This window comes from Pterocles gutturalis, unplaced genomic scaffold (genome assembly GCF_000699245.1).
Source record: "Pterocles gutturalis isolate BGI_N339 unplaced genomic scaffold, ASM69924v1 scaffold7244, whole genome shotgun sequence".
Classification (NCBI taxonomy): domain Eukaryota; kingdom Metazoa; phylum Chordata; class Aves; order Pterocliformes; family Pteroclidae; genus Pterocles; species Pterocles gutturalis.
The window spans coordinates 47,967-73,964 of record NW_010133115.1 but is presented as its reverse complement, the minus strand read 5'-3'; the positions used below and the strand labels follow the sequence as shown (position 1 = coordinate 73,964).

Sequence of the window (25,998 nt, the reverse complement as noted above, 5' to 3'; positions counted from 1 at the left end):
GCCTCGGTGGCTCTTTGGTTTCAAGGCTGAAATGAGTGGCTCTTACTGCGGCAGACAGGTGCGACAGGAGGAAGATCATGCAGGTCTGGTGGACAAACAGATCAAATCCTTACTTACATCAGGCCCAAAATCAACCCTTCTGAACTGTTATGTAAACTTGAATATGCTTCTGTCAACTCTGCTTCTAGGCAACGCCCAGCAGTAGAAGAGCTCTGTAAGACTGTTAGAAAGGGCCGTTTCCTGACATTTCCTGCCCAGCCCTCAAGCACCAGGGTTGCCTTAAAAAAGAGCTTCTGGCAAGTTCCAGCCAAAATGATGCCAACTTCTAAACAGAGCCTCTTAAATCTCTAAAAGAATCTGAATTTTGATAGTGGAGTAACTTCTCCCATCCTTACAGCACAAGATGAATACTAACACAGGCTGCGGAGTTGCTAGACAACTATGTATTTACATTTTTAATTTGAAGTTCTCTGCATGAATGAGATCACAGTAAATTCCGTATCTCTATAGTATTTGCAACCCAATAAGCAGGATTTAAGATATGTGTTCCTGTAATCAGAGATTCACCATTATGTGGGATAATTGGAGTAATTATGCCAGGCACACATAGTTTTTTCTTGCTTTCTCAAGAGCATATAGAGCACAAAAGAGCATTTCATCATTTTTGTTCCGTGGTGAAACTTATCAGCATTAGTAGTAACTTCATACAGAGCAACCAAGATGCAGATAAGACTTGTTTCCCAGGGAAACTAGACAAAATACTTGATCTTTCCTACTATCCAATTCTATCATAACACCACAACCCTTCCTTCCTTCCTTCCTTCCTCCTCCCTCCCTCTGCCCTGTACTGTCGTCCCTCGCCAAACCTTGTGAAGTTGAAAGATCAAACAGTTTTAATCTGTTCCCACAGAGAAAATAATCTAGGCACAAAAATGACAAGAAAAAAAATTAAACAAAAGAGGATAGTGGAGAAAAAAGTTCCATTTAAGTGAGCGACAATTTGACCAGGAGCAGGACCTGCAGAGCTGAGTCCTCATGCAAACCATAAGCTGCTTTGAAAAGACCAGTCTCTAGTCAAACCATTTCTAGCAAGTAAAGAAAGTAGGAGTTTTCATCAGGAAGTATCAAATATAAATAGGACATGAGCTAACTAATGAGTTTGACTTATTTGGCACAATGCGCTAAACCATATCTATTCAAATATTATTAAACGATGAAAGCATCAATTATAATTAAACCTTGGTATGCCAAGTGGCTGCCCCACCAAATTGTCTGTCCACAAAGCAGAGGTTTTCTCCCTTTTTTTAAACAAAGAGACTATTAAGTAGTTCAGACCTGACATTTAGGTTTCGTTTAAAAAAAAAAAAATGGAAAGGAAAAAAATAAAGACTAAAAGGGAAACAAACCATCACGGGTAGGAATGGTTTTATCATTTGTCTTTCAAAGGGCAGACTTTTGGAGTTCTCAGCTGCTAAACTAAACCTCTTAGGAAAATTAAGCCATTCCACTTATTACAAACGACATCCCTCTGAGACCCCATATATCTGTGTGGAAGTCTTTTCTTGGAAGCAGCAAAGCAATCTTGCATATCTCACACAGCAAAAGGAAGGAAGATATTTATGATTAATGTCTTCTGCACACAATTAAGAGCCTAATGTGGCCACACAAGCATAGTGGGGCTGTTCACCTGTGCTAAGGCTAGAGGCCAGCCCTTTGCTTGCCAGCTCTTTTTATGTGCCTGCTCTCTGTCGGCCATTCTCCCTTCACACAATATTTGGCGAACCACTGGGACAAATAAAGCCCTATTTAACAGAAGGCTCACGGGTAATTAATCGAATCCCAATAAGCTTCATCAAAGTCAGTGCCTGATCATGGGTCAGTGGATTCATATACTCACGGCCACGCTAAGACAGGTTTCAGTGCAAGCCAAGATCTCAGCATGGTGGTGTTTGCCTCCTCCAGCGATGAGCACACCTCAAAACCAACCGCTGCGGTACTGCTGCCCTCCTGGCAGGGCAGGGAGAGTGCAGGCAGAGCTGTGCAGGCTGCAGGCAGCTGCAGGCATGGTGGAAGGGAGGAGGCATGGAGAGCACCCACCCCCGGCTCATTAGTGGTCCTTATTCTGGCTAATGTCACGTCATGGCACAGGGCAACGGATGAAGTTACACCATAGTCGGGAATAGAGAAGCTCAGGGACCTCCTGGCTCCTAAAGACAGGGGACATCTCAGCCTTCCCCAGGTTTTAGTTCATCTAGACTGAACCTGGAATCAGGCAGATTATTTTATTTTCTAGTGTGAATGTGCTTTTGTTACAAGAAAGTTGGATGTGATTTTTATTACTGGACTAGATTTTGCCTTGATTTATATAATCAGTGAAATCCCATTGACGTCAATGGAGTTGCCTGGATATAAGTATGGGCAGACTTTGGCCCTGGTGCTCATGTCATTTGTGGTAATAAAAAGAATGTCCTAATTCTCCTAAGGAGTAATTGGAGACCAAGAGCACAATTACTTTAACAAGTGTTTCCACTGCTGCTTTACTTAAAATTCGCATGAACTTTTTTGTTGTTTTTAACCCTTTATTAATTTCCTTAAACTAACTTAGTTGTCATTGTTGTAGAAGAGAAATGTAATTACATGAATTTCACTGATACATTAGACTATGGGAAGCCTAAGAGAAAGATTCCTATGTCATCTTTATTTTTACTGATGATCTTCCAAGATCATCTTGATGTGACTTGTATTATACATGTCTGGTACAGTTTTTCCAATAGCTCAAAAGTTGCTCAAGAAAAATATTCAGCTTGGAAATGTGTGTCCTTTGAAAGTACTAGTCACTTTAAGTCATAAGACTATGATACATTCAAACTGTGAATAACATTTTTCTTGGCTTGATGAGCATCTCTCTTCCGGGCCATCCAGCAATGAATGGCTAGAGCTCTGTGGGGAGGCAGTTGCCAAAGGAAGTATATTCGTACCTTCCAGAAGATGTTGCATCAGAGATAGTGGTGAAGTAGTTCATTTCACGGAGCTGAGAAAACTCCCTGGTGCACTGGATGTTCCAAGTGCTCTCATGGTTTCTCAGAAAGATCTTACTGTAAATGCAGACAAAACCTCTGCCTAGAGCAATTGCCAGTGTGTAAGCAAAAGATAATATAACATGCATGTTTTACCACCAGGCAGATCCCGCCTTTGAAATACAGCCTCAGCTGTTATATACTTCTATATTGTAAAATAACTTTTGCTTTTGTAAAGTATAGCAAATAAAAGTTCTTCATTTATTCACAGAAAAGGCAGTTCATGTGGTATTTCCATGGTCTGCTTATCAATGTGCCACAACCTAGTTCTAGAAGGAAAAGACCACTTCACTGACTCAAGTGGAGATGCAGGTCTCTCACTCGGGATTTCACAACAGTGAAATGCCCATATCGGTAATCGTCTGTGCTCCACCACGGTTATGATACTTAATTAGTCTTAGTATCTGAAGGCCACTTTACCATCACTGTACTACAGTGTCTTTTCATCAAAAGCCATTTGTTCTGGATTTGAACTAGTCAGCTTCAAGAGAAAAATACTGTGGCTCTGCAAAGGGTCCAGGTCCTCCTGCCCAGACTAACTTAGGCAGTGCTCCACCAACTTCTGCTCCCCCAGTCCTGTGGCTCAGCACAGCTTGCTGGCCACGTGGTGCCAGAAATGTTTGGTTAATACATCACCTCTAATCAATGCCGTCTAGAGACATAGTTAAACAGTAGCTTCAGTAGTACAAAACAATATTTCTAAAATGTGAGATTACAGATCTTGTTAAATGCAACTTTCTTGGGAAAATAGCCAGCTGCAGATGACTTCATAGCCTCACAGTCCCTCCCGCTCTGCTCCTGCCCTAGCTCACTCTTCACATCAGCTGGGCTCGTCTCCTGCTTTCTAGGAAGTGACACATTTTCAAATACAGTTATGCAAAACTGAACATTTCAAATACATGACCTGTATTTGTCTCTCTTAAATAAATACATCCATTCACTAGTGTGCTTGGGGACAAAAAACTGGAGTCAGCTATGAACAAGGAAGGCAGAAAGGAACCAGAATCAGGTTAGATGGCTTTCAAGCATGAGAGGCATATGTTTTACAAAAGCATGTAAAACCTATCTACCAAATTCAGGTGTCTTGCAAACCTTTGCAATCCTTAAGGGAGTTATCTCAGTGCAAATGACAGAATTTGCGAACTGCAACACCAGCATGACCAGACGAAGCACCTTACCTGCTACCTTGACCTGGGTGGGTCTGCAGGTTCTGCACAGCAGGACTTGGAACTCCTCCGCCTGGTACATGGAGTAGTCAGTGCTTGCGACCACAAGCCTGTCTCCGGGTTTCCATGAGCTCACGTCATCCACCAGGTTCAGGATCGTGCTGTTCACATTGGTGTCAATGGTTACCGTAAGCTTTGGTTTCACTGAGAAGTCAAAATGGAAGGGTGGAGAATTCAGTTAACCTTATCAGAAAACGCTTGCTCTTTTTTTTTTTTTTTTTTTTTCCTTTTCCTGGAACATCACCAAAAATGATGATCTCCTCATGCAACAAAAAATAGTTAACTCTTCCAAACACCCTTTTTACTCTCTTTGGCTTGGAAAACAAACAAACAAAAAAGTGTTTTCCTTTAGTTGCAGGCAGGTGGATTTTCCACTGACCCCAGGACTAAGTTTAAAAGCAGCTCTTAGTGGCTCATTTTCACCACACCCACTTAGCAGCAGCACTTGTGGGTGCTGGGCACTGTTATTTACAGCAGCCAAGTGGTCTTTAGCGTAATGACTGCTTTTTCCAGCAAAACAACTGTCTTCCACCCTTCTTTTCCCGCCAGCTGAGCGGGGAAGAATCCTAATGACCTGTCTAATGACCAGGTTAGGGACAGCAGTGTTGGAATTAAAAACTACAAAATAAAGCGTTACTTTCAAAACCTGTTGTCTTTGCACGCTCTGGTTGACTAATCCTATCTCATCCCAAAATGCTTTAGTAAAAGACAAGATGTTTACAGGAAGGGACTTGCCAAGTATTTGCCATGGTCTCGCTGGGTTTTGGAGGCACCACCCTGTTGCCTCTGTTAACGCTCAGGAATTTTTCCTGAGATAAATCTTCAGCCTTTTTATCTGCGTTCATGTCAGTAGCCCAGCCAACGTTTCAGCCTGGGGAATTACTCAAGTTGTTCTTACACCTAACAAGAGTCAGTCATCGGAAGATGGTATTTCTGCTTTTCCATGATCTGGCTCTCAAACACGGGGCACATACCGGATCTGCCACACAGGAACCGTACTCGGTAGTTCTGGCAGCCCTCGCCCGTCTGGTCCTTGCCACGGCACAGAAACCTGTAATCGTGGCCATTCTTGTAGAAAACCTCAGTTGTTAAATTATCTCCATCAAGCGTCATTGCCTGGAATGAGAATAGAAATACAAAACAGGTGACACCTTGAATGAAGGTATTTCACCAAAACATTGCCGCCATCAGAAGAGGCTTTTGCTTGGTTTTGGGTGATGCACAACAGTTGTATAACAAAACATCGCTGTGTGTGCTATCCAGCTGGCACTCCAGCTGGTGCTCAGACACAGCTATTTTATCCTCAAGCTGCACAGACTGTTGCTAGGTGCATGCCTCTCTCCTCTATCTATATTAAGACCATGTGCTTTTTTGGGAGGAGTATTCTGACCTTCACTAACATCTGCCTTGGTGCACTAGATTTTCTCCTGTCGTTGCTTTGAGGACAGATGAAAACACTAAACACAGATGCTTGCACCCAAATGAACTCATGGTTCCAAACCTCTTCACTGCCCTCATTTAATTGCTTGTGGGTGGACTATGTCTGAACCTCGCAGAAGAAAGAGGTGGGGGTCTTATTTCTTCTTTGCATGGATCAGTCTCCCTAAGAAAAAAAAACAAAGTGGCTCCAGTACCCATTGCTCCAAAAGGAACAAGAAGAGGTGACCTTTTCTCACACACAGGTACCGGCTTGTAGACCTGCCTTGAGCAAACAGGCTGTATTGTAGCAGTGTGATACGTGGCCTCTCCTGTGTTCCTGCTGGGGCCATGTCACCCCTCAGGGTGATGTTAAATTTCACAGTCTGGCTCTATAGCTTGCAATTCTCTTGACCTTTTCACAAAAATGTGATGCATTGCATTGGGCAATCCAAATATCACGTGCATTTTAACAAGGCACCAGGAGATAAGCCATCTTTCAATGAAGGGTCTGATCCTGACTCTCTCACTCACGCAGACCTTCCTCGTTAATGCAGACGCCCCGCTGCCATGTATAGGATTAACACCAGCAGCTGAAGGAATGTGCCTCTGGCTGTGCCGCACTTCTGTTATTATCATCATACCTTCAATTTTCCTGTATGCAGCATAGCCAGAGCAGGCCAGCTGCTATAAATCAGTGTGACTTTATGAAAGCAATGAGCAACACCAGATTACACTACCTAAGGATTTGCCCTAAGATCTGCAGGATAAACTGAAAAATGTTGTCTCACTTTTAATATACATGGGGGAAAAAAAAGTAGTTGTCATTTAACAGAAGAGAAAAAAAAAAAAGTTTGTGTCTCGAACGGAAGAATCTCTTTCTTGTTTCTTTTCTAACACGCATGCTAGAAAGGGCTGTATCATAACAAACATCTGATCCCTGTTTTGAAATAAGTTGTCACTTCTAATATATGTATATGGAAGCAGAAATGAATGTGGATTTGCTAAGACCTAGCAGAAAATTATAGGGTAGTTTTTTCCTTTCTGTTCGAGAGGAGATTCTTTATAAAATCTAGCCCTGGAAACTTTCACTCATACTGTCAGCATTCCCATTGACTGCAATAGCCACATTCTTGTGAGTAAGGACAACTTCACTGGTTCCGAGTATGCAGGAAGCTCAAGTTCAGCTTCCCACAGACATGAAGTATTTTATTATCTTTTGCTGGGCAATGCTTCTGCTATGGTGTTTTACCAGGTAGACATATAAAGTATACGGTGAGGATATGCAAAAAAAAGGCTTGGTTTTTGCTTTTTGTTGTTGTTGTTATTGAAGAGGCTTTTGCAGTGACAGAACAGGTATATGATTTCTCCTCAGCATGCTGGCCCAATGGCATAATTATACTGTTTAGCCCCAAACAGAATTCAAATTTATTTCCATAGAGAAAAAAAAAATTGACTCCAAGAAATGCCTGCAAGCTCACCAATATTTTTTGCAAACTACTACAGCTGGTCACTTTACCATCTCATTACATTTTGCAATTAATTTTTTAGGTAGGGTCCATTCCAGGACCATTTAAAAATCTTAAAATTTTAATGTGTTTTTTCCTTTTAATCTTCCAGCAGGGAACCACATATTTCATGATAGCATCTGTGCTGTCCATGACCCATCTGTACTCCTTTTCGTGCCAGAAGCCAGAATTTACTGAAAGGAGCTCAATTCTATAAACTTTTGTCTCAGAATCATACAAGACTGAATACCAGATCTTGTCGGTTGTGTATTAGAGCAGTAAAATAATCAATGTCTTCTATCTAAAAACAAAAGATTAGTGACAAGCACAATTATTTTGGTGTTCAGTGTCAGCCCAAAGAGGACTTGCCCCTCTGAAGCAAGTGGTAAGCTTGCCTACCTGGATGTCGATGGGTTGCCTACAGATTTTATCAGGATGAGCAGCTTTGAAGTCAGAAAGCTTCTCCATGTCCTTCGATCTTGCTTTATCCGGCTTCTGAAACCAGTCTGTCCATTCTACATCTGGACACAAGTACAAACAAGAAAAGTCATTTAAAAGTCAAGCTTAATGAATGCAGCAAAAGTGCATGAAGCACAATATGATCTCAGATATCATTCACAAGTTTCTTCACTGATGATCTGATTCCTGCCTCTTCCTACCAGTCTGTCAGCTGCTTTTAATGATGCTGTGAAGGGTAACCAGCCCAGGGAGAGCAGACTTACTAGAAGGTACATAATTGGAGTATGAGGTATGAGCATTATTAATAGGTATAAATTTTGGATCTATGTCTTCCTTAGCTGCCTTTCCTGATCTCCAGATGAAGTTACTACCAGTTACTGCATGTTGCCTGAAACACGCCTGAAACATGGACATGATGATGACACAGTCAAAAGAAGTCAGAGGTGGTGCGTGATCTCTTAGATCGTAAGAGATGGAATTTCATACCCAGTGCAGTAAAGGAAAAAGGATCCCAGTTATTCAGAGAGTCCTGGAGACAACTGGGGAAGGAATCTGTGCATGTTCTTTACTTGAGTTAGCAGCAACATAAATAGTAGCTAGAGAGTCCACTCTTCCCAGATGGAAGTGTATTGTAATAAAAAGGATGATTCACCCTATTTTTCAACTGTCTACCACTGAGTTAAATGGCACACAGACTTCTTACCTTGAACCCACTCACTAGTTGAAGAGACGTTAAAAAGTTCTCCGTTCTCAGCTTTGAATAGTTTGAATACTTTGGCTACAGCTGACCCTTTGTGACCTGTAAAAAAACAAACATGGGTAAAATAGTTGAATGCAATCAATAAAAGTCAGAACTGAAAAGCTAATGATCCATGTATGTGTTTGCGTATTTTAGCTACATTATCCAGAATTATCCCTGCACAGTTTCCAGAAAAATTTACTGATCTTGGAATGAGGTTTCACTTTTAGAACTCTTTGGACCATCAGGAGGAAGAATCTTCAAAAATCGAGAGGATAAAAAAGCATTATTTGTAATATATTGCTATTTTTATATGATGTTGCAGCAAGCCATGTTGTTAGCTGCTCTTGAAAATGTCATGAGAAGACACAGTAAGCCTCAAAAGTCTTCAGCTTGCAAGAAAATGGTTTGCAGGAGTATTTGAGGCTGCCAGTGCAGGACACACTGATGAAATTTTCAGCTGGTGTGAACTGCGTTTGTTCCATAGCTTTGTGTCTATGAGAGGCAGAGTCCAAGTTCAAGAGAGTTACATGGTTTTACACCAACGCAGGATTTCACCTTTTATCTCAGGGTTTGGATAACCTAGGTTATACCCCAACTCAGCTGCTTCAGCAGCATTAATGGAAGAAGCAATATATACAGCGAGCATTCAATTAAATATGTCTAGCCATCAATTGCTCACAGCTTCAATGTAATGAAGTGTCAAGTGAAAACACCATTGACCAAATTAATCCAGCCATAACTCCAATAATTTCCGGAGATAATGTCAAGCCAGCGTTTTGTGCATGAATTACCCTGATATTCAATGTGGTCTTCAACAGAAGAGGCGGGATTTCCTTTAACGGTAATAAAACTCCACGGGTGCCTGAAAAATGAAAATGAAAAATGATAAAGTTATGTCATGTATGAGATGCCTATTTTTTATACTACAATGTTCTTGCATTTCTCAGGGGCGCCACATTCAAGACTGTCTGATTAATGTGACAGGCAGCTTGGTTAAAATTAAAAATATCTTAACACTGTATTTCCCTAGTAAATATATCAAAAGAGAAGGAAGCTCAAAGACAAATCCCTCCTATAACAGGGGTTTTCTCTTTTCAATGAGTGTTTAAAGAGGCTTGTGTGTGATAGACCCACAGGACACTGGCAACTCTTTGAGGAGCCCAAAAATTTTCTTTTGTGTGTGTGTGTGCGTGCATGCACACTAAAGAATATGAAAAGAAGCCACTTCTGCTTAAATAAATTTATCTCATGCTGCAACCTTGTACATCACAATTGCCTTTGGAGTGACCCATGAGAATTTCTAATAGACAGACTGGGTGGCAAAGGTCAATAAAAAATACCTAGATAGCATCTGGATATCTATTTTCTTTATTTTGGACATTGAACAGGGATAAAGGTTTATGAATCTGAATTGTCTGTTCAGATCTGATCCTATATGAGAAGTAAGTTCATTACTGCCTGACGGTTAGTAGTTGAGTGGGTTCGATAGCTATCAGCAACACTGGAGAATGACCCCATGGATGAGTAAGCAGTGGAGACAGAGACTGAAGTGCCTCCCAACCTCAGACGTGAACCCAATTAGCGGGGGTCAGGAGGGAGTTTTATTTTCAAAATAGAAGTTCAGGCATATTTGCTGTTAATGGCTAACAGAATAAAAAATATGGTTTTAGGGTGGTGGGGAGGCTGTCACCCCTACCCTGAACTTAGCAAACAGTCCCACAGATTGAATCATGTCTCTGGAGGTATAAATACTCAGTGATTTCAATTGCATCAAGAGTCACCCTTGAGTCTTGCAGGTCACCTCACATTTACCATTTGCTGGTATAAGTGAAGTGATAAACCGCTAGGGGACTACAGAAAAAAACACACACAGACATTGACAGATAGCCACTAAAACACACACAAATCCCACAGGCATGAGCTGGGCTTTGCTGGGATTCACAGCCCTGGGCTTTGGGGCAGCAGGGGCAGGCTGAGGGTGAGCACTGGTGCACCCCATGCCGTGCTGAGAGCCCATGCACGCACCAGACACGGCTCCTCGAGGGGAGGTAGTCCCCATGGCGTGTCCCCAGCCCAGGCACGGGGCAGGCTGATGGGAGCTGCCAGCACCAGTGCTTCGGGAGCCTGCCAGCCAGCCAGATGCTCCTGCTGGAAAACGTGCCTGTGCGCCAACTGCCCAAGGCACTGCTGGGCTGTGATCTGCATCCAGGGAGAGAAGGGGGATGGGGGCAGGAAGGACACTTTATCACTCAGCAGGCAAGATAGATTTGGTTTTTTGGGTTTATTTTGGGTCATCAAATTCAAAACAAATGACAAAAAAGATGATGGCCCCAGAATAATCTGAAAAATAATCTAAAGAATAAGAAGCTAGCTAGCTCTGCAACTCAAGGTTTGGCCTCATTTCATATGTTAAAATAGTTGTTTCTCCCAGTTACGTTATTGCTAAAAATAGTTTTAAAGTTATTCAACCCTAACACATAAGGACACACGCAATCTGTTTGGGCTATATAAAGTGAAGGGACCAGTAAGTCCAGAGCCAAACCAGTGATATTTGGGTGGGATTCCAAAGAGAACAACTGTGTCACGGAGCTGAAAGGCTTTCTGTCAGGAAAAAAAATGCAGCTCACACTTAAAGAGAAAACTCACTTTTTGAAAAGAAAACAATAGAGGAGGTATGCATGAGTTTCCTTTCATTCCTAAGGCTCTGGACTCAGCAAATAGGCAACTGAAATTGATGTCAGGAGCACTGAAACATTTTTGGATAAATCAGCATTGCTCCTTGGCTCCTCTGCAGCAAGAGGGAGTTGCACAACTTTACAACCTGGCTGAACATGGAACAACTGGAGACAGACAGGAGTTTGTCCATATAACCCCCGCCACCACTCCAGTCAGAAAAACAACCCAGACTACGGCTGAGTAGCCTGAATCAGGTAGCACCTCACAAAATGTGAAATAGAATTTTCCTACGCCAAATTACTGCCTAGGGTCACACCGTGACTGTCTCAGTGATGGTCAGCTCCAGGCATTGGCATGGAGCTGAGGAGTTCTGACCACCAGGATCCTCCAGGACCTGCCAGCCAGCACTGGGTGCTGGGCAGCAAGTGGTTGGAGCATGTACATGGGCGTGATAGAAAGGAAAATCCATCCTCTCTCCTCTGGCAGAGCCTTCCTTTGCCACACAGGTAAAGTCTCATCCTGAACATTTTTTTAAGATCTTCCAAAAAATTTAGAAAAGCCCCTGTCAGGTGTATACATCCTTATTCATACTTATAGATGTGTCTGAAAAGTAAATCAATATTTCTAAATCTTGTCACATTAAAGTGAAGTGGAAGTTCAGTTTGAATGGATCTGACAAAGCCACCCGTCTTCCACTCTGCCATCTGCCTTTGTAAATCTGGTCCCAGCTGCCATCCAGACAGTGGTTTTTTTTTTTGAAAGCTGATGAACTTAAATGCTGAGAACACTCCTAAAAATACAGTCTTTTAAATAATGCACCAAGATGCAGGTATTTTTCCACATTCCACTGTGCTGGTGGGAGACAATATTTACTAACTAATACCACATTACGGTACCCACGATGTCCCTATTATTTATATAAGGAAATACTGTGGTGTTTCAGATAACACTATGGCAAGGATTTGCTTTTTAACTGCAAACAATAACAAAGGTGAAAGTCACACTTCCATGGATTAATTTCTGTGGTATTTCCATTATAAGCATTTATGGGAAAGAGCTGAGAAGTTAGAATTAAAACATCACAGCAGTCTAAAAACACCAAATGCAATTTACTTCTATAAACATATGTGAAACCCATCAATTTCTTCCTGTTGCACAATTGGAAAAAGGAAGTATAATGTTCAAAAATCTTTTTCTATTTCCCTAATTTCAGTCTTGGAAAAGAAACCCAGCAGGTTACTGGGCTTTAATACAGGGTCTGGGTCCCTGAGAGCAAGCCTTGCACTGATGGAGATAGCCTGGTTTTGGAGACTATTTCTGCAGCTTTGGTTGATTCTTTGAAATGCATTATCATGTGCACAGGAGTCCCTGTAATATTTGACACAACCTCTTCATCAACCACCCCAAATCTTACTCCATCTGCATGTGCCCAGCTGACATTTGTCTGTTCCACAGACTGCTGTATTCAACCACTTCTCCTTACAAGTTAGGAGTTTTTTTGTTTTGGGGTTTTTTTTTCTGCAGTGATCCTCTTAGTGCCTCTAATAAAAAAAAGACTACATAAATTCAGACAAACACAAAAAATATAATGGTTACAGTTGTATAAATAGCAAATATTCTCCACAGTGTGTGTGCCAACACAGACACTGTATTGGTCACAGTCCACAGCATAAATTCATGCTTGCTAAATTTCTGTGCTGAACAAGTCACTGAATGTGTATTGGACAAGCTAAAGAATATGCTGTATGTATGTCTATATGCATTTAGCCAGGGCTACCCGGCTGTTATTCTACCCTCCTTCATGTTCAGCCATTCCAATCCACTGTGTGTGTGTAGATATTCTTAAATCTTTGGGGGATGGCTTGAAAATAAATTGGAATAAGTAACTTGTGGGAACAATATCTTGGAAAAACATCTTTTTCAATGTGAATCATATGCTACTCTTCAATCTACTAATAAAAATACCCAATATAGACACTGAGTACATCTTAAACTATCTAATTAACTGCTAAAACTTCACATTGAGAAGTTTCCCTTTTTTTTTTTTTCTTTTTTTTTTTTTCTTCCATGTGAAAGAACTTTGTGCTTTTGAGAGAGTGGAATTATTTGGACATCTCAGGAGAATAATAAAGCCTCTGTGCTGGGAGAACTGGCAGGACTGGCACATACCTAAACCCAAGGTGGAGGAAATGCTTGCTGCCCAGTTTGGTCATTGCTTTCCTGGCAGAGTCATCCAAGTTTCTAGATCCTTCATCGTTCACTGCAACCGACAGGATCATGCCATTCGCAACTCTGCCCAAATACTGAGCAAGACGTATGCTTTCCTCTTTTGCTCTGTAGGTATCAAACCTAAAGTAATAAAAAAACCCAAAAACATTTACTTCACTGAGCATCACAGCTGAAAAGCAAGTGTTCTGAAGAAATAACTTTTCTGTATTGTTTACCGTAATTATATTATCCCATTGCAAAAGCATTTGTCTAACAGTGTATATAAGGGTTTCTGTTAAGTCAAATTGATTACACTCCAGTTGACAGAATAGCAAGGCAGTAACACTACTCACTCCTTGGTTTTGGAGATAACTTACTGATCTAGAAAGAATTCCATATACATGCAATGACATCCATTTGGACAAGATGCTAAAACATGTGTTTCTGAGCTTGCTGAGATGCTGTCCCCAACCTGTTCCCAAAGATCTTCACATCTAGACAGCTGAAAAGTCACTCACCGATCTGAATGGACAACTGCCCCTGTCTTTGGGTCAATAACGTGGACAATGACACCTCGATGGCCCCAGCTCCTTTCAAAGTAATATCCACCTTCTTCCATGCCACCAGGATGAAGAGTCTTGTTTAAGAAAGTCCAGGACAGCTTCTTCTTTCCATGGATCTCAAGAATGCCGCCCTTACTTACTCCAAGATACTTCCGCCCAAAGTAGGGATCCGGCTGGCTGCCATCATCCGCTCTGCAGGGAGGAAAGGAACCAGTTTTGTGTTTATATCTGACAGTTAAGGAGTCTCTCTCCTTGTTCTGCTATGGCCCAAGGAGAGAAGTGTCATGATTTGCAATGCATTTCTTTTAACTACTCTAAGAATGAGCAACTGCTCGTATTGTACAGAAAATAAATATTTTGAAATAATACTAGCAACTGCTGGAGACCAGCAGCAATCTGGAAGGCAGATTATACATGTTATGTTCTTTATATCCAGGACAGGGGAGGTCTGAAGCCCAGACTGAATGACACATTTGTGTTTTTGAATTCTGGAGGAAGCCAGGACTCTAACCAGGAGCTAGGAGGTCTAGTGGTTGTCAAATATGAGTTTGACATCCTTGAAAAATCTAAGAGGCTCTGTAGCAATCTGCAAGACACAAATGTATTATCTTTTGACTCACCACTTTCATGCAGAAAGAAAGGATTGTTAAGGAGGAGAAATTTCCAAATAAAAGAACTCACTGGGCTTTAAGGCTATTCTGGAAAATCAGCCTGAGTGGTGGCAAGGTACATGCTGATTTTCTGGCATGCCCAAATACCCTGGTGTTCATCTCCCAGTAGTATTTGAAAGAAGAACCAAAACTGCATCCGTTTTTTAAAGGGCATTTAAATTGTTTAAGAAGCTACTGAACTTTCCCCAGAGCACTGATAAGTGTATCTGAGAAAATGTCATTTTAAGGGACATTTTTCGTTCCTGTTGTGGAAGAGAGATCGCAGAAAGTTCTAAGATAATATTTTATCATGCATACATACCGCCCATATAAGATGATAACCACATTGCCTTGGTAAGGGCACGTCTCACTGCCGATATGTAACTCTCCATCATTTTCAATGAGTATATGTCTAGTACGCAAGATGATTGGCTGCACATCGTCTTTAATGACCAGCTTTCCTAAGTAGACAAGGTTATGACAGTTTCTTTAACACACAGCAGCTCATCAGAGGTCATGATACCATTGTGCTAAACCCAGTGCTGGGCTCTCATCTCAACTTTTGAAAAATTCTGCTCATCCTCCCCAAAACAGCTCTCAATACAAATCCTAAAGACATTACATGTTTTTTATTCACTTCAGTACTTGAAGAATGCAATTAAGATTTGTGTGGAAGGAGACTTATTCAAAACAGGCAGAGTTAAGATGAAAAAAAGCTATTCACACAAGCAGCCACCAGCAACACTAGGACTCTGTCCTTAGAGACAAAGAGGTACATATGTATCTGCCCTGTCCTGAGACCCTGAGAGCACAACTATTGCAGTATGATGTTATCAGGACAATGATTTAGTAAAAAAATGTTTTTGAAGCAAATCACAGAAGTAGAACTAATGAGTATGCTGAGCTACTTTTGTAAATTCTCCAGAAAGGACAGCAAATATGTTGTTTATAATGGCTAAAGAACTGATAGCATCTCAGCTACCACCCACCCGTGTACTGAATTCAAGCTGTTTGTCCAGTAGCCACCAAGTTCTCAGCAAGAAGCAGGAAGCTCTCCCAGCATGAGGCAGAGTGATTTAAATAAGCACAGTGGAAAGCACCCTTCACCCAGCCTTCCCACCAGTGCATTTTACCTCCATCAGTGATGTGGATAGAGTGGACAGTCGCAGAAGAAGAGAGAAGGAGCTTCCTGCCCATACGGATTTCAATGCGGTTTTCTTCATTGTGACCTGGGTGCCAGATTTCTAGCTCAGGATCCTTATCAGGACATGTCACAGCTGCTTCTGCTGGGTAGAGATGGAGAACGAAGGCAATTACTATTTGTTCAGTGCAAGACAGAAAGCTCCATATCTGGGCATCTTTACAGTATCATTCTCGGTACTCTCCTTGGCTGACCCCCTGGAACACAGCAATATCTCAGTGCAGCAGAGTACATGTGGGTCACAACCAAAAGAAAACAAACAACAGCTTAAGCTGTATGGTTTGCTGGTTTATGAAAGCATGGAAAAACCCCTACCCCATGCAAAGGAGCCTTGCGAGGGATGCAGTTTCCAAAAAACTACCCAAGAGGCTGTAACTGAGTCCCTCCTGCAGTTACATTCTGCTTGGTTCATACCATCCAGACACAACATCTTTTACAAGCCCAGGGACGATGCTGATGGAAGGATAAAACACCTTCCCCCCTTTATAAACGCCACCTCATGACCCAAAATACCTTCAAGGTTTGAAAAGCTTTGTTTAATGTAAAGATGTTAAAATATGTTTGCATACTGTGTTTTCACTGGAGATGGAAAGTGAAAGAGCTCAAACTCACATGAAAATACCAATCATCGAGGAATTACCAGTCCACCCAGTAACAGAGAGCAACAGGGATCTCACAAGAGAGATTCCCGGGTTGTGAGCTCTTCCAGGTAGGAGCAATAAGGATTCATTCACTTTGGGTTCACACACCAGTCTCCACACACAGATTTGATTACGGACTGCCATGACATGTTAGTCTAAATGGCGCCCATACCAAATCCAAGAGTCTCATGTTACAATTATTTACTTAAGATAAAATATTTTCCTGATATAATCTCACTCGATACGTGAGCCTCACATCTTACTCTAATCAACAAAACTGCAAGTGCGAGAGACCCATGTGTGATGCATATTTTTGGAGGGTAGAAACTTTTCTAATCCTAGGAAGCTGAGGTCAGTGGAAGTTTGAACAATGAGCCTTTGTCATGAGAAAGAGTTGGGAGTTCTCAACAGATCTCAAAATTTTATCCTTTACAACAAAAACACCATAGGAAAACTACAGGATCCACAAATCCATGATAATAGACATGGGATAAACCCCCGACTTCAGTAACGTTATGGGTCTGGCACTTCATATAGTAAAGTTGGGTGGTTTTTCCCCGCAGATACTAAAACCTTCAGTTAATGGAAAGGACAACCACATGAATCCATGCAGGGAAACATGTCCCAGGGCTGGCTGTTGTGTGCTGCCACTGTGGAACTTGAGGGACATCTGTAATTCCACAGCAACAGAAACCAGACCTGTCCATCTGCATTCAGTTTCTTCTCAGATTCCTCCACCAGCCTCATGTTTTAAGAAAACAATAGAATTGGACCAGCCACTGCCTGAACATCTCCAGAGACCCACTAAATACCAGCCATGTAAGATAAGCAAGGGACATTTCATGTGGGCAGCATATGCTTTGGCTCTCTGCAAACTTTTTCCATATACATGAAGTGATCAAATCAGAGAAGGCTAATAATCTACCGGGTAACAAGTCAAATACTGATAAACACCCAGGGCCTGATGTTGATATCACTTGTGGCAGCTGAAAAGTGTCAGAAACACTTTTTCCAATTTACAGTAATTGAGGAAAATAAGAAGGAGTTTCTGGGTTTCCACCTACCAGAACACACAAAGAATTAATAAGAGTTGGAAAAGATAAATACTTCAGGCAGGAAATGGGACTTGCATTGTAAATAGATGTCCAAATATAACTGTAATACACACTGACAACAAATTAAAAAAAATGAGCTGTTATTCCCATAGGAATAAGGATAATAGAAAAATTTGCTCATGATGAGAAGCTAAATAAAACCAAAAGAATCAATTCAAATGCAGAGGTATAATTTATCAACTGGATTAACTGGACAGAGTAAAAGCTTGTTCATTTTTCCATTTACTTGGCTATGCTAGTGTCCAAAAGAGCTTCCTGCAGTCTCAAAAGATGACTTGTGCACCTAAAAATCATTCATTATCTAGGAACAGAGAGGCAGACAGTGAAGCCTAAGGGGAAATCAAGAGGAATTTGCATTGATGATTGGGATGGCAATCAGCAAAAGCCGACACAATTCAGAACAAAGGACCCAAATTCCCAATTTCATTACCCAACTAGTACCAGAGAGCAGTAGCTGTGCACAGCACCTGCATCCGCTGCGCCAAGGACACTGGAGGGCTGAGCATCTTCTGCTAGCTTGTCCAGGTACTTTGCCAGCTTGTATTTTTACTTCGTTGTCATTTTTTAAATGAGTGCAACTTCTGCCCAGCGCAAGGAGTTAACTGCATGCTTTGCTTATTGACCAAAAGGGCCTGAGCACGGCAATGAAAGGTTGCTTCATGCAGCTGCAGCGTTTGGGGCAAGCCATATGGTTTCTTTGTTTTAAACAAATAGAAACCCCCAAATTAGCTCTATTTACAATACGTATACCCAGCTTCCCTTTTCCCCTTCCCCTGACTGCTCAGGAAAAGGGCTGCTTGCGAGACACAAACCCCAAGGGGCAGGGGTGTCCCACCCCAGAGCTTTTTGCTGTCACACATCTGGGCTCAGGCGATGCAGCGAGATGTTGAACTTCACCTCCCACAGCCACAGCTATTAGGACCTGAGGTTTCTTTTGTTATTTCTTTCTGGCAGTTTGCTGGATTTGGGTTTGTTTTAAGAATGTGTGGTAGAGTTGGAGGGATTCCTGAGGGTACTTTCACCTGCTCAGAAATTTCAGCCTTTGCCACTCCAGCTGCCCTTGACCAGGAGTATCGGCACATCAGAAAACTGCTTTTCGCCTGAGATTTCTCACTCTGTCCTTGACTCTTCTTGTATGAAGAGTGAAGAGCTGCTCAGTCTAAACCAGCAACATCTTTGTTTAAAAATAGTGTTACAAACCCTGCCCTTTTTCCCCATGGCAGGAAAACTTACCTGTGCTTACAGAAGAGATTACAAACAGAAGAAAAACAAAGTTTTCAGCCAGATACTTGGAGGTAGGTAGAGCCATTCTTCAGGATTTTTAATTCTCTGGATGCGTAACTGTGAAGAAAGAATAACAAGCACATGTCACTTTTTTTTTTCCCCCAGCTCATGCAAAAACCATTCACTGCACAAAAAAAAAAAGGTCATATCCAGCTTTATGCCAGCCCACATCCACTCCCCTTCAGATCTATGGCTCAGAACACCTTCACGCTGCTTCAGGACCAGCCCAAAAAGAGCAAGAAGCTAAGGGCTCCTCACCCTTTGGTTTAGGATAAACCCACTTGGGAATCCAAACAGACACTCAGAAATCAACCGCCTGATGGAACCGAAAACGCTTTAGGAATGCAGTGTAAACACAACCAGCGTCAAGACTTTCTAGGGCTGCATATTCACATGTGCAAAAAAGTAATGAAACACAACAGAGAAGGCGTTCGCAGAGTGACAAATTTTCACGAAGCAACCTTTCACTGGCACCTCTCTCCCCCCGTCCGACCCACACATTTTTAACAATGGTGTTTTGTGCACCCCCAAGATAAACCGTACTCACACTTCCAGTCTGAAGCATGCAGTTTCTTAGATTTCAGATCCAAGCAAACACTGTCTATTTAATATGTCCGCCCAGAATTTTCTTGCAAAACCAAAAGCTGCTTTTGAAACCTGTCTACCTAATGTTGTTTTCGTTTCTTCAGTAGCCAACCCTCAGCAAAAACAAATAAGCAGTGTCATGAAAGTCAAAGTTAGAACTAATGTGATTCTCTCCAGTCTCCAGTGGTTGACTCTGCAGCTCTGCCCCACACTCATGACAATTTATTGACATGTGTATTCACACTGAGTCAAGGACACCCACTTCTGTAAGTGCCAATGCTCTGTATCCATAAGGCGCTGCTTAAAATTCCCATGTAGTCCTTGGAGACATTAGGTTTTATAATGTAAGCCAGTATATGAGGAATATCAAAGAAATTTATTTGTAGCTGTCATGTCACACTGCAGTGATGAAATAGGATAAATGTATGCATCACACAGCTTAGTTAGACACACACACACAAAAAAAAATAAAAAAATAAAAAAAAAAACTCCAGGGTGTCCCAGTTTTTTTAGGGCAAAAAACACATGTTATTTTTCATGTCACTTGTTAGTACAAACCAAACAAAAAACATGACAAAAAGGCATGCCAGAAGCCAGGATTTAGTCTGGAGCAAATTTTACAGTGTATATATGCAAAACACGTGTGTGTACTTTTCATAAAGGTGATATAGCTCAAAGATACATTCAAACAACATGTAATCCAATGATTGTATTAAAAACAGCATTAGAACCAGATTTGTCAAGAAATATTCCAGCAGGAAAATGTTTGCTTGTTTTGGTGTAGCGTTTTTGACAGCTGTGAGCTCTGGAAACAGCATAGACCCAGGGCTCGGTGCAGTCTATCAGGTGCTGAAATGCTCTTACAGAACAGTGGAAAAGAGGAATGCACTCAGGAACGCTATAACTTGGAATGATGTACATTATCAGAGAGCAATACCGTCGCCATGGAATTTGTGCCAGAGCCAGGCTGCACGTGCCTGACATTTTAACAACATTAACCATCAACATCTGATAGGCCAGGTCTCTTTTAAATGAGCATTATTAGAGGTATGCACAAAGTACAGCAGTCACCATTAAAATGTCAAGATTTATTAGCAATTATTACACAGCCTCATCTGCAAACCCAATCACTAGATTCTGCTTTAGATAGAGGAAAAACTAAACAAGTGGTTATACCACAGATCAACATCTGATAGGCCAGGTCTCTTTTAAATGAGCATTATTAGAGGTATGCACAAAGTACAGCAGTCACCATTAAAATGTCAAGATTTATTAGCAATTATTACACAGCCTCATCTGCAAACCCAATCACTAGATTCTGCTTTAACGATAGAGGAAAAACTAAACAAGTGGTAATACCACAGGATGGTCATCACAGACAAACATGATCACGGGCACAGCTATATCTTAGTGGTGCATAAAGCCAGATTCCAACTGGTAAGGTATTGTTCACAAAATGCATTCAGATGATATAAGAGTTCACAGAAATGAAAAGAAGGGACTGGTTTTTTAGACAGTGATGGCATGCATTTGCTCTCCTGTTGCTTTGTAGGTAGCAAAGAAATGTCTTTGTTCTGGCCCATTAAAAACTCAGAGGAGCATCTCTGCTCCGTCCAGCTCATGATCTTGTTTCTGACAGTAATTACTGTCAGGAAATTACTGTAAGAAATTTCATAGCCTTTGCTTACTTTAGAGCCAAGAACTGCACAGTACTTACCACCAGATTGTGCAAAATGGCTTCTGCTATCATACCCCGATTGCTCACCGGGGACTGCTTCCCCGATTACATCCATCTTCATCAGCAGAGATGAAAACAAGCAATCAGACACTGGAAAGTCACGGCATTTTTGGAGGCATCAGCTGTGTGCCAGGCTCCAATGTTTTTGCAGTGTCTGATCTGCCACAGTCCAAAGAATATCCTGCTTATTTTGTGACTGAGGTAGGGTGTTTGATTGGGCTCGTGGCGAGCTCAAGTTCATTGCAGTGTTAGTGTTAACTGGCACTGGGGCTGGAAAGGCTGAGAGCCGAAGAGGGCCAAGAGGATCCGACTCCTCTGATTCAGCTCTGACTAACACACTGCCGGAAAAATGCTGCCCGGAGGATAATCTTAGGAATTTTCCTTCAAATGCTCTCAATTAAGCATCTTTCCCAAATATTAGACAAAAACAGTGACATGTTTGATTTTATTATTAAATATAGAGGAGGAAGAGATAGTGGCTCTGGCATCAATGTCTCCTGCTGGAGAGGACTCCAGAGAAGTTATCTCCTGCCAGCCCGACGCTTCGTTAGCTCTGCGCTCTGAGCCGCAGGGATACAGCAACACACATCGCACTTGAACAGGCGCCACGTGGCAGAGCTCAGCTCTGATGTAACCAGCTATGTCAACAAACTTCCCTGCGGATTCAGGCACTCTGAGAGTGTAAGGGCCATACAAGTGTCCTCCTAAGTCTATCATCTCCAACATTTCTCAAATACCACCCGCAATTCCTCTCGTGGGTGAGAAAAGCTTTTTCATCTAGCCCTTAAAACTGCCTGGCAATGGCAAGCGGGACTCATATCCCTGGATCTGGCAAGGCAGACTTTCTGAAATGATTCCCAGCTGCTGGATCTTTCCAAAAGAGTGAACAATAGCAGCAGACAATGCTGAAAGTAGAGGCAGGAAACCATTAGTCCTCAGCTGGCTGCTACCGCAGGTGTCAGCAGCGATACTGTACTAGAAAGCACACTGCAGAGGCAGGGAACCCCATCCACTGCCCTCCCTGGGGTTTAAGTGCTGGAGACAACACAGAGCAGACAATCTCGAGAGCAAAACGGTGAAGAAATGCTCTGAGGAAGCTTAACAGGCATTGTGGTGGGGTCACACAGACACCCTGAGCTCTCTGGGCTGGCACAGCCAAACGCACGCCAGGCTCCGACCTTGGCTCGCCACCTTGCATGAGTGTGGGCCAACCATCCCAGCCTGGCACCGAGATTTAAAAAAACCCACTAGTTTGCTGACCTGGTGACCTATGAGTAAAATCTGTGTTCCCCAGGCACCATCTCTGCAAGGGGAGATGCTCTGGGAGACTGAAATGGATCAGTGCCGGGTCAGTGCCAGGTCCATGGTCACCCCTCATGCTCCGGGCAGCCAGACCTGCACCCTCCCGCTGCCACCACTGATGCGGAGGTTTCAGTGGTTTGATGGCTAGATCTGAAGCCTTGCTGCACGATTCCTCATTCACATGCAAAGAAGCCAACGTCAATTTGGAAGCAGATTCCTGCGAGAGGAGGAGCTGTTTAATTAGCGCCTCTGCTACCTTCTTGCTGACATTGCACAGCAGCGACTGGGAAGATGGATGTGAGGAGCACATTTGCCTTTATGACCCGAGGACATGCCAGCTCTTGCCACAGGGACATTCCTGTGCAAGGGGAGTCTTCCTATGCTCAGCCACAAGCACAGCTAAAGCCTTCAGATGGCCTTACAAATAAACAAACGCATTTCTAGGGATCACTAATGAAAATGCCTTCCCAGTCCCAGAGCTTGACAGCAGCGTAGCTGCCTCTGCTCTTCATCTTGATCTTGTGCTCACCACCCAGCCATTAGCTGCTCCTTTTTACCGGTAAGTAGAGGAGGATTAAACTCAGGAACAGACTTTACTTTTCAATTAAATCAATACTGGACTCAAAAGCAGCACTCTGACTTTTTTCCCAGTGAACCTTGGTTTCTTATAAATTTATTTTTTTAGAAGGTTCTGCTCACATATTCCATATATAAACATCACTGCAAGTTCCCTAATTCCTGGTGTTCATAAAAACAGATTCTGAACAAGGAGCAGGAGTTAGAGGAAATTTTTACAATGAATAAATTAAAGGAAACTAAGGTGTTTGCAAGTTTGCTGTAATACTGGCAAACTATTTTGAGACAAATAAAAGGGGAAAAAAGAGTTATTTTAAAGTTATGCTTTTTTTCCAGAATTAACTTTTTTTTTTTTTTTTTTTTTTTTTTTGCAGAGGCTTACAGACCTTGAAAAGGAAAGGAAGCAATTTCTGGCTCAGCTAAACCAAAATCATTTGCAGTTCCTGTCGCTCCACCCATCTGAAGCTGACTGACTCCCAGCTTCACATGCTTTCGAAGCGCTCAGCATTTCACTGAATTAAACCCTCATCCACCGCATGAAGTTTTCAAAGCATCAAAGTGGTGGGAAGCTGGACCCCGTTTTTGGAGGTTCAGGGTGCACTGACTTTGCTGTGCCTGCTGACAGCACCTCAGTGTATAGCCAAGCTGATGCCTTCAGCGAGTGCCAGAGCTACTGTGTTCCCAGTGCAGAAATGCTCTGGGGATAACTGGGATGGCCATATGCTCTGAATGCATCAGGTGTACTGAGCATGCCTGGATCAGCTGCAGGTCCACGTGGACACACACAGTCCATGTGGACTCCAACATGTGGGTGGTGATCCTCCTGCTCAGGAAATCCCCGGGAGGAATACGACAACTTTCCACAAACGCAGCGCCCACGCGACACTTACCCCTGCAGCTTCACACACATAGACGCACGGTGCATGCCAAGTTAGAAGTGACCTTTGAAAACATCGTCTTGAACATCCCAAGGATCCGTGGAGGAACTGTACCCTCTGCAGAGCGTCCCTGGTTTTGAAACCTTTTTTCCCTCCCAAGGTAAGGAAAGCGTGTGTGGTGGCTGAAGAGGATCACAGCATCCTGAATCCTCTTCAAACTGCTGCTTTTAACTACCCAAAACTGCATCAGGATGTAAATATTTTTCTTTTTGCTTTTGTGGTACTTTAGTGTTTGCATCTGGCTCGCCATGGCTCCACGCCTTCGTCTCCAGGACATTTGCCATTTGCTCTCCTTCTGGGGCAGGAGGAGGAATAGAGATTTTTCAGAGATTCAGGCACATTCCTCTCCTTCCTTCACCAGGCTCTTCCTTTGCCAATTGTTTAGTCTCAGCTCAGGGTTAGAGCTCTGCAAAGTTTTATTGGGATCCAGGGTCTGGACCTGTCACAGATTATCAAATAAATCTCCAAGAAGCTAAAAGCTTGCTCTGTAAGTAGTTGTTCCAACATTGGGCTTAGGCTTGCAAGCCAAAAACGTCTTGCTTTCCTTTCCCTGCACAGCCACAGAAATCATAATAATTAGGTACTAATAGGAGTTCAGAGGCCTTCAGGGAGCTCCTTGGAGGGTCAGTCCCAGCTGCTCAGGCTCTTGTACCACTCCTCATCTCCACTAAGAACGTCAGCCTCCATCGGTCCCCGCGATGTCCTGGATGTCCTGTGCATCACTCTACATCTTACCTCTACTGAGCAGCATCAGGGATTTTTTTCACACTTTCTAGTAAGCCAGAACCAATCCCCTGGACAAACCTGGCTCCCACCTCTCCTACCTGGTGGGGATGGAGCCAGTCTCCTCCTCTGCCTGTAGACCTTGCAGGTGTGCTCTCACTCCACGTCCAAGGACCCCAGGTGGTACGTATCTGATGGAGGTGAGTGTCCCAGCCAAGGAGTTCAGTCCCCACTCAGACACACAACATCAGCTGGCCGGTGTGAGGATGCCAGAGCGACTAACTCACCAGGGAGCTAAAGTCTGGCCAAGAAAACACTAACCTTTCCCTGGAGCAACGTGTTTGGCCATTTCTGAGAATTTCCAGTAAATGATAGGACATTAGTAACAAAGCTTTCACCTACCTGTCTGAGTAACCTGTGTGACACAGATAGACTGAAATCGCCCACCCCTTCCCTGCTATCACCAAAGTAACATCATCTTCAAATCGAGTATGTCATCATTTCAGGGTAACTTTGTACTTAAACTGTCATCAGTGAGGTCATCACCTGTTTCTTGGTTTGCATACAAAGCTCTATTTTTGCCTTTACTTTAAAAAGCAGCAGCATAAACAGAAAATCAAAGAGAGTGAGCCATGAATACTGGCAGTATTTCAGTCCTCAACGGGAGCAGAAAGTAAATACGAGCATTGTCTGAAAGGAATGCAAGACTTTACCCAACACAGCACATACTTGATCCTGAGTTTTATTCCTGTAGGTCTTTCATTCTATATTCACATCAACTGGACAAATGTAATTTCACCAGTCATTAGCTAGAGGCAAAACATGTTTATAACTCCTTGTTGCACCCTATGGATTCAGTTTGATTAGAAGATTGTAAGATCACTGCATGCTTACCCATGGATACAAGCAGTTGTTACTGAGCTCACCTAAGATGCCATGGCAGATGGACACTTAGGTTTTTAAAAATTAGACATTTATGGAGGGAAAACAGCACTGAAGGGAGAATTCCCTACCTCTGCTGAAGTTCATCTCTTTCCACGGGTGTTGCTCAAGTTTCCATGCCAAATTTCACTGACAGTCACTGTGATACCAGAGAGCAGGTTTTTGCCTTTGAAACTTACCTTTTGATACCAAACCATGGATATTCTGAAACACTTCTCCTTGGGAAGGAGCCCACAGACTTTTTCTATCCTGCCCTGTGAGACACTGCTTGAAAAATAAAGCTCTACCACAGTGGGTAAGATGAGAATATATTTATTAGTTATAAAATATACAAGTGAACACCATCAGTTTGGTACAATCCTGTAAAAACAAGAGCAGGTTTTTGTGACAGCGGTGGGTTTTTCCTGGCTGTTGGTACCCCAGGGATG

General features: G+C 42.5%; 1 protein-coding gene across 2 annotated transcripts in view; it reads right to left on the bottom strand.

Moving 5' to 3' along the window:
* Positions 1 to 18,791, bottom strand: part of CEMIP (cell migration inducing protein, hyaluronan binding) — a 51,090-nt gene extending 32,299 nt beyond the window's left edge. Inside the window, exons 1-10 of one of the 2 annotated variants that reach the window (XM_010081097.1) lie at positions 18,716 to 18,791; positions 15,659 to 15,811; positions 14,848 to 14,986; positions 13,831 to 14,067; positions 13,274 to 13,453; positions 9,220 to 9,290; positions 8,390 to 8,485; positions 7,627 to 7,748; positions 5,278 to 5,419; positions 4,256 to 4,447 (exon numbers count right to left, since the gene is read on the bottom strand). In XM_010081097.1, the coding sequence (XP_010079399.1) occupies positions 4,256 to 4,447; positions 5,278 to 5,419; positions 7,627 to 7,748; positions 8,390 to 8,485; positions 9,220 to 9,290; positions 13,274 to 13,453; positions 13,831 to 14,067; positions 14,848 to 14,986; positions 15,659 to 15,811; positions 18,716 to 18,791 (1,408 nt within the window). The remainder of the gene's footprint in view (positions 1 to 4,255; positions 4,448 to 5,277; positions 5,420 to 7,626; positions 7,749 to 8,389; positions 8,486 to 9,219; positions 9,291 to 13,273; positions 13,454 to 13,830; positions 14,068 to 14,847; positions 14,987 to 15,658; positions 15,812 to 18,715) is intronic. The other variant, XM_010081098.1, reaches the window with a different exon arrangement.
* Between the last annotated feature and the right edge of the window lie 7,207 nt (positions 18,792 to 25,998).